This window comes from Ostrinia furnacalis, unplaced genomic scaffold (genome assembly GCF_004193835.3).
Source record: "Ostrinia furnacalis isolate ACB-3 unplaced genomic scaffold, ASM419383v2 OfSCF3085, whole genome shotgun sequence".
NCBI lineage: Eukaryota > Metazoa > Arthropoda > Insecta > Lepidoptera > Crambidae > Ostrinia > Ostrinia furnacalis.
In genome coordinates this window covers 765,917-779,069 of record NW_021133324.1, presented here as the reverse complement: position 1 = coordinate 779,069, position 13,153 = coordinate 765,917, and the positions used below count along the sequence as shown (strand labels likewise).

The window sequence follows — 13,153 nt, the reverse complement described above, 5'->3', positions numbered from 1 at the left end:
AAATAAATGTGTTTTTATACCGTATACTTTTGTTTCTTTTACTCTAAAAATGTCCCGACCATAATCTCAAATGTATGACATATTAACATTAATAGGGTTTGCCTATTTAGACCAAAGAAACAATAAAAATAAATAATGTCCTTTATTAATACAACCGATTATCTTAACATAATATTATTAAGATAGAGAAATAAAAATATAATTCATTTGAAAACTGTACTTAAATAAGGAGGTAAACATTTGGTTAGTGACTTTTTATTTTTTCTGATTATTTAAACACTGGCTGATTATATTTTACAAAACTTGGATAATGGTTTTTACAAAACTCCGAAAGTAGCTACTAATGTTATTATAATTAAAATGGAGCTTTCTTATACAAAAACACTCAAGTGAAACTAAAACCTAACATACATTTACATTCAAATATTGTACAACCTGAGGGCTTAGTGTGAGTTTACATCAAACGTCGTCACTAGTAAGCGCGTAAAAAAGTGACATTAAAATGTATGACGGATTGTACAGCGCCCCTAGCGAAAACTTTCGAGAACTAAAATTTTCCTAAACCCTCTGATAAATTGCCTAGCAACGAGACCAGAATCCTTAACACCTAGATGTAAATAGAGAGACTAGATCGTTACAAATATGTTACAATATTAAACATATTTAAGTAAGCCGCAAATATCATTTATTATCTCATTCAAAATGAGATAGTTATGTTACGAAAGTAACTCTGTCTGGCAGTCTGTTACTTTTTCATGCTTATAGCTTATACCACTGAATTAGTTCCAACCTAAGGCACAAAAATAGGATAGTTTTATCACGGATTTTGAAAGAGACATGCTCGATAATATCTTTTTGTGACAGTCATTATAGGTAAGCATTATAGGTATACCTAAGCGAATAAACCAGAACTATTTGACCTATTTAGACATGGAACGCATAATAATGAACAGACTGATAGAATTACATCGCATGTGTAATAATTGGGGGCGTTTGTCAAAAATAAAATTGTACCTAGGCGTTCGTGTAGCGGCAAGTGCAAAGTATTTACTGTTAAAAAAATGTATGGGAAAACGTCACTATTGAACTTAGCAAATGTGTCTTCGCAAAAAACTTGTTAAAGTTTCAACGGTTGCCCATTTTGACAATTTCTGACAAATTCTATTTTCGGCCACACACCCCCAGTGTCTAGCATAGCGCAGGAAAATTGCACAAAATTTTACCACGACATTCTACTTAAAATTCTGTACTGAACTTTAAACATTTTGATCAAATCTTGTGCACTGAAAAAGTTTTCTGAATGAAGCTATTTCAGACAGATCAATTTTCTTTTACTCTTTGTAACTATCATCAATTAATTATTCTAAGCGTAAGCTCCAAAATAATATTCCGCAAATATTTTACAAAAAATAATTATGTTGCATAAAAAACCCATCTACTGCCACTTAAGCAAAAAAAAAAATAGCCCACAGAAGCTTCTACATATACATACAAGGTCCCTTGTTTTCATGAATATCTTTCTATGCTATTTTATGCCTAAACTAATACAAATTTCCAAAAATATGACTTTATTCAAACACAATTAATTTAAATACAATTTATAATATAGACTAGTTTGGTAACATAGTAAGTACATTTTTTATATTACAACGATTCCTTAAAAAAGCTATTAAACTATTTTTAATTTCTAGCGAAATTGTTGCATCTTTGGTATTTGTTACATGATCGACTTGGCAACTAGCTAACGAAAGAATTCAAACTGTACTTGCAACTGTGGCTTCACTGATGTGTCTATTCACACATCAGTGACGCCACAGTTTATAGATTCAAATTCAAACAACACGGGTTTGAATCTATGCTTTAGTCGAAACAGATTCTTGAATTTTACTTCATAGCACTAGCCTAGCCCCTTGAAGTATACATACTATAAATAGAGGATAGGACATTCCCAAAAAGTAGTTTCTCCATTAAGTACTATATGAATTATTATGAGTCAGGGATTTTTTTAAATAAATAGTGTCCAATCCCCTATTTTCGATGTCGTTTCTTAGTCTAATTTTCTAGTTAGGCATGGGCGACACGGATCTCCTCGCCTGCATCGCCTTGTTGTCGCAGTATGTTCGGATGTCGCTCATGGTTTGCATCAAGAAGATCGGGACATCGTCATCTCGTTTCTGGAAAACAAAGAAAATCATGTAAGTATAGGGTGTAAGTTAATCTAATTCTAAGGGTTGTGAAAGATAGGAGGTAGGTAAAATAAATAAAGTAAATACCTACTTAAATATTATGATTATGACAGTGATTTCGACACTTGGTTACAATAAATTGAAAACTGATTTCTGGAAATTGTAATTGTTTCTGGTAAAGGTTGTGAGAAGAGCCTGGATGCAGGCAGCGCAGGACCGTTCATTGTAAAAAACCTTGGGGGAGGCCTTTGTCCAGCAGTGGACATCATTAGGCTGCAACGAACCCTTTTGCCACATTTATATTTTTAATTTTCATTAATTGCAATGGAAGTGGGGGTGTGCTTTATCCATTTTGTGAAAAAAACATATCAATATTAATTAACACACAGCTTTAATCCATTATTTTTGCGAACCCAACCTATCTGGGCAGCGTGGGAAGTGATTAGCCAATTCTCTATACAGGGTGATTTTGTAATAAGTTTCTTACTAAATCACCTGTATTATAATTCTTCTTCATCTTTTTTTTTAAACTCTATAGATCAATTTAACAATATTACTTTATTGTAATTATTTGTAGTCGTGGTATTTTTCGCAAAAAAATATATTTCAAATCTAATTCGCGGGTGCTCATAATTATCTTATGTTTCAAAGGTTAAGGCTTTCGCGCACCATTACATCTATTTAGGTTTGCAGTTACTTGTGGTACGTGTTATTCTAAATTATCCACGTGTGTCAATTTTGAAAACGAGCGCAGGGGATAATAAAATTGAAATATGAATTAAAATGCTTTCTTTACCTAAATTGATTAATGCTAAATGATTGCTAATTCTGAGTCGCTCTTAAAAATTTGGACACCGATTGCAAAATCACCCTGTATATTTTGCCTCTGGTAAATTAGAGGTCATAACTGGAGTGGAGACTAAAATATAACATTGGCTTGGAAACCAATCTTTATAATGGGAACTTCCGTGTCTTATTTTAGAGCAAGATATTATGAGAATAATACGAGTAATAGATCGATGAAAATAGACTTTAGAACGTGTATTACGGAACGATACCCGGGACGAAAGTTAAGCTGGGAAAGCTCTTAAAGCTTCCTGAGCGCGTCCCTTCAAAAAAAAAACAAACGCCGGAAGATTCTTCAATCGAGTCACGATGCAGCATCGATACAGTTGCAAAATATCTACCTTTATACACCGGTGTTACTAAAAGCAGCGATACAATCGCAATGCAGTTGGGCAACTGTCAAACGTGGGTCGTCAGAAAGCCGCAATGTGTAAGCTCCTTTAGATAGCAGTATAGCTTCCTTACTCAGAATTTTATCTGTATGAAAATGTTCTTACTTGGAATAAAACTTCTCCTTCGAAGAAGGTCAGCTGGTGTTTCCTAGACCTCAGCAAAATGCCGACGAGTTTGTCTGAAATCACCGTGTATATCTGTAACAAGAAAAACATTAATTAGGTAAGTATGTGATTAAAGAAAATGATTTATTATTTCACGGAATGGCTGCATTTCGGAAAAATTATGTACCTAAGGCTCGTTTTCAAAATTGGTATAATTGGCATTTAGATATTTGGTATTCGGATTCTGATTGGGCAAAAAGAATGAGACATGTAAAGGCTCCATAGGAGCAAAATTTTTTTTTAAAGTTTTCTTTCTTGCTTTCGGACTTTCAGCCTCAAAAAATTAAAAGGTGCCAATAGTAAGTCTGGCACCTCAAATATTAAATTGACAGTAAAAAATGAGAATAGCGCCATGCATAGTATAGATAAAATATTTAATATCCAAGTAATGATACTGATTTGATTATTTTGCTATAGGTTTTTCTTTTCAGTTCCTTTCGTTATTTACATTTTAATTTCAATCCCGAGTTTTTGCGTCATCTTCCCGATGATATTCTAATATCAAAGATTCCAATACAAACTGATGGAAAATAACAATATTTACTTAAGACTGACGTCTATCGATCCGGACCGAAAGGAAACGTATCCCGCGAGTATTTTGGGAGATATCTCGGATTTATAATAAAACCTCAGCTAAGTACTTATTCACCAAAAAGATTTGCTAATTGTAACTTCGTTACAACATTCAAGTCAGCTGATTTCATTGAAAGAAAAAAGAAAGTTGTAACTACGCAAACTGGAGTACCTAGGTATTTACTTTTGGTTTCTTTTTCGGAGGATATTAGCAAATATTGGTTTCTCCTAAATAAAACAGTATCAGATCGCTCATTAGACTGTACATTTTTGGAGCGAAATAGTACAAGTAGTATAGATCGTTTCATGTTTCATCCACGAAGACGTGCCCCACCAATTTTTGGTCGAGGGAAGCGCGGGGTGCTGGGAGTTTGATCCGAGCAATCCGAGCGTCATTATTGTAGTGTGCACGTGCACTCATGGATAATTTAGCGTGTACCGATAACACTCAAACATTAGCGAAAGAATGGTGGGGTGCGTCTTCGTGGATGAAACGATCTATAACCTAGCCTACCTAACTACAAAAGCCTCTGTGTTTACCTTGGTCTTTAACTCTTAGTTTTTGCCATAAATATGTGATGGAATATGCACGACAGTTTGTTTTGTATACTTCCTGTACCTATGTTTAATGGTTCCAAGGCAATAAATACATTTTTTTATTGTGTAGGTAGCCTTAAAATATTATCATTACGAAATACTACGATTTAACCAATAGGTATCCTATATCAGACCCAATTAGATTATTTAACAGGTTAAATTATGAGATCCAAGCTATAAACATAACCACACTCATTCAATGTCACTGCGCACATGAAATTAGATGTTTACTCGTGAAACTGATGAATCTGACGTCATGACGCTAATGTAAATCAGTCTTTATTCCTGTTACCATAAAGGGCTGCGCACGCGCACGTTTCTAATTACGAATGCGCCGTCAGAGGATTGGAATGGACATATAAACAAGAGGAACCAGTAAATGCTATTTCCATACCATTATGACAAGATTCCATTAGGTAAAGCGATGTAGGATTTGTATTTGAAGGTTAATAGCGCTAAGAGTACGATATTAGGCTCCTTTGAACTAATTTTGTATGTTTTTTAACCAGAACAAGGAAGATCTAATGAAGGCTACCAACCGGCCTTTGTGGAATTCATTAAAGGAGGCCTATGTTCAGCAGTGGACGTCCTATGGCTGAAATAATGATGATGAAGGAAGATCTTAGCTTGCATCTGACCTGATGGAAAGTGATGACCAGGCCGAAGGTGGAAGCGTGAACGTTAACGTAAACGTGATCCTGCAAAAACAGTTCCTGCAAAAAACAGGATTTGTCCGTGGGAACAAGCCCTGAATGTGGGCGCACACTAGTGGACACGCGACAGCGACAGAAACGGCGACTAGACGCGAAGACAGAGTGCGGCAGACAATTTCATATTATTTAGTTTAAAGCTTCGCACACTAGGCGTCAGAGCCACGGAGTCGCGATGACAAGTTAATATATGAAATTGAGAAGGATAGGCGAATCAGAAATGAGGAGATCCGTAAACGAACCAAAGTCGCTGACATAGCCCGACGGATTAGCAAGCTGAAGTGGCAACGGGCAGGGCACATAGTACGCAGAACTGACGGCCGATGGGGCAGAAAGGTTCTGGAATGGAGGCCGCGTACCGGAAAACGCAGCGTGAGACGTCCACCTACAAGGTGGACCGACGACATCCTAAAGGTAGCAGGGAAGCGCTGGACGCAGGCCGCTACCAATCGATCAACATGGAAAGCATTGGGGGAGGCCTATGTTCAGCAGTGGACGTTCTATGGCTGAAATGATGATGATGATGAGGCGTCTAGTTTAAAAAGATGAGACGTGTAGAGCCTCTACACGTCTCATCTTTCCTACCTCTACACGTCTCGACCTCCATATTCCTTAAGAGCAAAAAATATTTGAGGATTTGTGAGTACTTATAATATAGTCTATACAAATAAATAAATTTTGACTTTGACTTTGACTTTAGTCGCCGAGCTGTCACTGTCGCGTGTCACGCTGTGTGTGACTACACTAATACATCATTCTATTAGTGCGAACCGAATGAAAATTCATACACCACTGTCTGCGTTTAGACTAAACAAACACACCGTCCCAGACTTTAATAAATCCGTGATAAATCACATTAGGGTAAGTCCAGGATAGATGCCCCACTTTTTGAAACAGCTCTGTAACTCAGTCAGTAAGTTTTTATCAACAATTTGACCTTAGTATCTGTAAACTTTGGTCTTTCGTCTATGATATTACTATAATTATTTTAGTTTAAGTTATACCGATTCTGAGTAAATACCATTTTAATTGACCTCTAAAAAGTGGGATAGACGCCTAATGTGGGGGATAGAAGACTCACTGTATGATTGCTTCAAAGGATAGATGCCTGATGCAGGGATAGATGACTCGTTAATACAGTTTTTGAATTCGAAGGATCAAATGCATTTTGAAATCAAACAAGCCAAGTATTATTATTTAAGATTGTTTGTTATTATATTAATTAAAAATGAAATTTTAAATTTTTTATTAAAAATAGTACATAGTACATCCACTCGAAGTCGGGTAAAAAGGTAATTCGATCAGAAGGGCAGCCTATTTATTACTTTCCTAAGGTTAGCCGTACTACATTCTTTTTTTTCTTCTTACTTGCTACCTGTGTCAAAAAGAGCAGGTTAGGATAGATGCCCCTAGGTGCATGGGACATGGCCCTAAGGGCATCTATACCCAAAAAAAATTAGGCAACTATCCTTTTAGCATAGGATAGGTGCCTTTTTTAATAAAAAATATAATAACACTAAAAATAGAATTAAACATTGCTATCCCGTCTAATTTATAAGATAGTCTATCAAATTATATAAAAATCTGCTTCATTTTACAGCTGACAAAAAAATTATCCATTAAAAGATACTTACCAATTTTATTTCGACGCTCGCTAAGGTTTGGCCGCGGAAGATTTTTGCTCTCACTGGCTAAACGAACGCACTCTTTGATGGTTTGCGAGGCGAAAAGTGGTACGGGGAGGTCCCTTTCTATTATACGTACTATAACTTTAGGCTAAGTTGCTTGTAACATAGTGTACTTAAAATCGCGGCACCTATCCCACTGGGGCATGTATCCTGGAATTACCCTATAAATACGAAACTAACTCTGTGTCTCTTTGTTTGTCTGCTAACTTTTCACGCCTAATCTACAGACCTAACGACTTAATTTGAATATACTCGTAGTTAGACCTTGGAGAAGGACTAAAGCTTTTTTGTGAAAATAAAACACAAATTAGATGGATTTTGTTTTACGAATTGGAGACCAAGAGCTAAGCTACGTTAGTTTAACAGTGTTCAGTGCCTGAGGTATGAGGAGCGGCACGACGGGAGGGGTGACATTGACATATTATGACGTGATAGAGCATACAAACTCGCTGACGTTAATGACCGTCACAAAAACATCCAACTGTGCTAAGTGTCAGTACCTGAGGTATGGGAGCGGCACGGGAGGGGTGACATTGACATATTATGACGTGACAGAGCATACAAACTCGCTGACGTTAATGACCGTCACAAAAACATCCAACTGTGCTAAGTGTCAGTACCTGAGGTATGGGAGCGGCGCGGGAGGGGTGACATTGACATATTATGATGTGATAGAGCATACAAACTCGCTGACGTTAATGACCGTCACAAAAACATCGAACTGTGCTAAGTGTCAGTACCTGAGGTATGGGAGCGACACGGAAGGGGTGACATTGACATAATAATATGACGTGACAGAGCTTACGACGGATCTAAAGTCTCGCTGACGTTTGACCGTCACAAAACCACCCTACTGTGCTACTCTCATACCTCCGTCCGGGACTGAAACCGTTAGACCTATGATACATTGCTTTTGGTAACAAAAAAACAGTTAAGAGTTTTTGAAAGGGTAACGCGTTCTGTATATTATGTAGAGACTCTCTGACTCTATAGACCAAAAACATAACCCTCCTTCTGGCGCAGTCGGGTAAAAACCACGTGAACGAAACCACGGACAAAACCTAGTTTATTGTAATAAGTATAGTGACGATTATTATTAGACTGAGCCCACATCTTGAGATTTTCCCAGAATTACTTTATTGGATCTTCTCTACTCGTTTCATTTTTATCCACACTCATATTATAATATCATAAACCGTTATTATACACCGTTACATGTATTGGATTATGTCGGTTACGATTGGTCGTTATGGTCTATATGAAGTACGCAATTCGAAAAGGACGGGCAATTTAATAAAATACTCTTATAAACATGTATCGCGTGAGACGTAACAACGAATCCCTATTGCGAGTATATTTTGTACTACGCCGAGGGTTCGATTCAATTTCGTGGACGAAACTAGTATCCGTTTTTACCGTGTTTTCTACATGGTAAATAAATCATAATAATTGTAAGTTAATACTTTAAAATAATGGTTTTGGTAAAAAAACACTAAGGCTGAGTTGCACCACCTTATTTTAACCGTGACAATAACCGGTGCTTTTTTATGGAGTTTGACAGATTTTTGACGTTGAGATGGTGCAACTCGGCCTTATAATAATAATAAATACACTTTATTGCACACCAAACAAATAACATAACAGAAGAAAAGGAACACGTCTTATGCTGGATTACTATTCGCTGGGTGCGAAGTACTAGGTGGGGGGGACATAATCTATCGCAGCGCTCATGGTGGTCAAAAGTAGAAATAATGTTAGCTCTGTCATCAGATGTATCTGTCAATGGCAAAGCGATTCTACATAATACATTTTAATATCATTAATTAATCGCATGAAAAGGGTCCTACTGGGAACTTAAATAAAAGAGTAGACTGTATTTCGATAGGGCTGTTTTAATAGCCGTTTACAATTTGGAAATAACTAAACTATACAACGTGGTAGTACAAAAATGAGTCACAGTAGTTGTTGTGCACAGATGAATTATTGAACTCTGCCCTTGTTTTGTTCTTAATTCTTCTACATCTCGGACTTGTCCAGCCAATACCAACAACTTTCCTTTAAATACGGTTTGTGGTTGGAATTTGATATTGTAACTCTCACAAACCCGGTCTTCAAAACGATACTCATTTCGATCTGAAAACGATATTTAATTTATTACTAGCGATACAGAAACATTTAAATATATTTACTGTTATATAATGAAACCGTTAAAGTAGCTTTTTCTTTTTGTTTTACTGTAAAACTACAACTATAAATGAAGTAAACAAACCCTGACACAATCAAAATTAAACACACTTTTTGGACTTACCTCATTTGATTTGAATGACCAAAATGATTTCAAAACCTTTTTTCCACCCAAATCGTGGTATCACAACAATTTATTAGTTGAAAATATTTGTTATTTTTAAAAAATGGCTACTGGTTAACATCGCGCGTTAACTTGGAGCTAAAAATGGGTCAAAGTTACGCGTCGTGTCACAACGCTTATAATAAAAATGTACGAGCACTTACACAAAATAGTTGTTACAACCAACCTTGTGTTGGGTCTAATTCTCGTCACTACACTGCACAACTTAAAATAATTACGTTTTTTGTCGGTAAAAACGTCCTGGTGACGTCACTTAAGCATTTTTCTTATACTGCGTGCGGTCGTTGCGCGTGCGCACAAAGGAATGAGACCGCTCGGACACCGAGCCCACAGCGTGGTAGGGGTGGGGTTGCCCGCTCTTTTGTTTTTTACTACTACTACGCTGAATATTGTGTGCGGATTGGCTTGTCGTACAGGGGTACTACACGGTAAAATAAATCTCGGAGGCGAAAGCAGGATAATTACTGTTATATAATGAAACCGTTAAAGTAGCTTTTTCTTTTTGTTTTACTGTAAAACTACAACTATAAATGAAGTAAACAAACCCTGACACAATCAAAATTAAACACACTTTTTGGACTTACCTCATTTGATTTGAATGACCAAAATGATTTCAAAACCTTTTTTCCACCCAAATCGTGGTATCACAACAATTTATTAGTTGAAAATATTTGTTATTTTTTCATTTCGATATTTTTTCACAAATATACGACCTAAATGTCAATGTGACAGAGCCCACAAAGTTGTGGACGCTAGTTGGCGCTGTAATCGTGCACGGAGCCAATATTCAATCTTAATCCAAATTGGACGGATTTGGATTGTCAACTGTCAAATTTTAAAATGTTTTTGGCCAAAATATCTGCGGTTTTTGATGTTTTTACATTTTTTTATTGTTTATAAGACTATTTAAACAATATTAAAGCGTCGAACATTTTGGAAATATAATCTAAAACTGAATTCAATTTGACAGTTGTAATCCGGATTTGGACAAGGATTGAATATAGGAATCGGGCGTTAGTCGTTTGATTTGCATTTTAGATCAAATCAAATAGAGACCTTAAGCTTTATAGCAGTAGATCTTAATCAGTTTGTCATAAAATATCGAAGTAAACAACTTTTAGTGGAAAGCAGGGAGTCCGGGGTTCGAAGTTTCGATTTTGGAGTAGGCCGCAATATGACTGTAAAACAAATATTTGTAACAGACGATTAAACACACTATAGACTGGTAAACATATGGAATATTTCTATAGCCCTCATAAAGGTAGCAGAAAGGCGCTGGCTGCAGACCGCTACCAACCACGCGATATGGAAATCATTGAGAGAGGCCTATGTTCAACAGTGGACGTCCTGTGGCTGAAATGATTATGAATCTTTCTATAGTTTTATCAAAAGCGTTTTTGCTACTCAAATGTAGTCTGATATGCTATCGTCTGTTCATTACGAACTTAAATTGAAGAGTCTCAAAGACGAAAATAACATAATTAAATGATAAGTTAGCTCTTGCTTTATAGAGGCTTGCTTGTGGAGGTTCTAAGACAAAAGCTGGCTTCGAAGTATTTTCCGTCGAAGAAACATTAAATTGCCGGCATCTAATAGACGTGTGTGGTGAAAGCAAAAACATAGAAAAAGAATAAAACGAGATAGTGTCCGCAACTGAGACAAAAAGGTTGATATTTTCAAGAATTTTCAGGAATGGTTATGCTTTTCATCAATGTTGTCAGCGAGAAAATAAATCACCTATTTTATACCTATTGTGATAAATAATTAATAATATACTTAATAATGTAATTGAATTAATTAAATAATTAAATGTTTATAAATTCTTCCCCTCTCTTAGAATGCTGTGCCCGACAGGGTCCATAATTGTATCTTATAAAACCATACATACCACCTCTGTAACATTATGGATGCAATAAAAAATTGAGTATTGAGTATTAAACTTCTTGGGAGTATTTCTTGCAAATGTTCGCAAAATTAAATTATCTTAGATGGGCTATTGCCAGCCAATCTAATTATAACTCAAAGGTGACTGACTGGATGACTTACTGACTGACTGACTGACTGACTGACATAGTGATCTATCAACGCACAGCCCACAGTACTAGACGGATCGGGCTGAAATTTGGCATGCAGGTAGATGTTATGACGTAGGCATCGGCTAAGAAAGGATTTTACGAAACTCTACCCCTAAAGGGGTAAAACGGGATCCACGCGTACGAAGTCGCGGGCGGTCGCTAGTCTAAGATAATTTTGTCAAGGTCCATAAACTTTGTCATGACAAATTCTAATAATATTTTATTTTGATTATCATTCTATGTACTTTCCTTCATCATTTATAACATCACAACAACGCCCAAAGAAGTATGTGCTTAGCATTATATTAAAAATAATATTCTTCAGACAATTTGCTTTCAATATAGGATATTTTCGCTAATAACGTATGATGAAATTCAAGTCTGTCTGCGAACCTACTTAACTGAAGGAGTATTCTTGAATAGTAAGATGGAACTTTTTTGTTCAAAATAAATCTCTCAGTTTGTTGAATAAGTATTTGGCCTTCGCGAAGAAACGTAATGTATATTATGTTAAACAGTGAAGGGAAATGGTTTATAAAGAAAAACATTCCGTGTTATTTTACGATAACCGAACTTTTTGGGGTAACTTAAGAAAGGTTTCGTTCGTTCGTATCAGCCAAATGACGTCCACTGCTGGGCAATGGCTTCATACAAGGATTTCCAGAACAACCTGCGCTGCCCGCATCCAGGTGTTGGAAAGTACAATAACTTTATCGATGTCAAAATGTACGGGAAAAATCGATAAAATGACGTGATAACCGCTTATCGCGGCGCGGATCCTGGGTCTACCTGGTCGTCAGTCAACCTAGTTAGGAGGCATGCCCAACCTACGCTTGATTGCTTACATACTAATAAAGAACTTTAATTTGTAAAAGTCGTAGACGTTACACGACCTTGCCTTTGCTACATTTGATTGGTTAAAAAGACTTATCTTCTTCTTCAGAAGAATTATTTCTTCATAAAAAAAACATATGGGTCGAATTGAGAACCTCCTCCTTTTTTTTAAGTCGGTTGAAAACTAAGCCTAACGATGCTGAATTACTGACTGATTTTCCACACAGAATGCGTAGTTAGCGATGTTTCAGACTTCTACAAAGGCCAATTAACCCAATGAAATATATGACTTATTAACAAAGGAATACATTTTGAATCAGAATGACTCATTCAAAACAACGCGTACTGACTGTGGCATTAGTAAACCAAGTCCAAATTTAAATCTTGGCCATGGAGTTGCGACGCGGAATGCCCGTGACGTCACTGGACGCATCATCTGTCGGATGATGGATGACCTCCTGTTTGTCCCAGGTTCCAATTTTGAACGTTATAAATCGATTATGATTTCCTGTAGCTGAATATAAAGTCATAATAAATATTATAAATAAATACGTGGTGTGAGGGACACATTGGCTATTTATAAAGTACCTTAGGTAGTCGTATTAGGTGCGAATTTCAAACGATGTTTCATAAGTTCTCGCTATAGGTACAGTCAGCGTCAAATATTTCGTGATATCCAAAATGACAATAAGTTGAAAACACAACCTTATTCCAATTTC

At 36.4% G+C, this 13,153-nt stretch overlaps 1 protein-coding gene across 1 annotated transcript in view; it reads right to left on the bottom strand.

Annotated features, from left to right (window-relative positions):
• Positions 1 to 762: 762 nt before the first annotated feature.
• LOC114357239 (actin-binding Rho-activating protein) overlaps positions 763 to 13,153 on the bottom strand; it is a 48,161-nt gene continuing 35,770 nt past the window's right edge. The window contains exons 4-5 of the mRNA XM_028310762.1: positions 3,530 to 3,622; positions 763 to 2,174 (exon numbers count right to left, since the gene is read on the bottom strand). Coding sequence (XP_028166563.1) covers positions 2,061 to 2,174; positions 3,530 to 3,622 — 207 coding nt within the window. The 3' untranslated portion in view covers positions 763 to 2,060. The remainder of the gene's footprint in view (positions 2,175 to 3,529; positions 3,623 to 13,153) is intronic.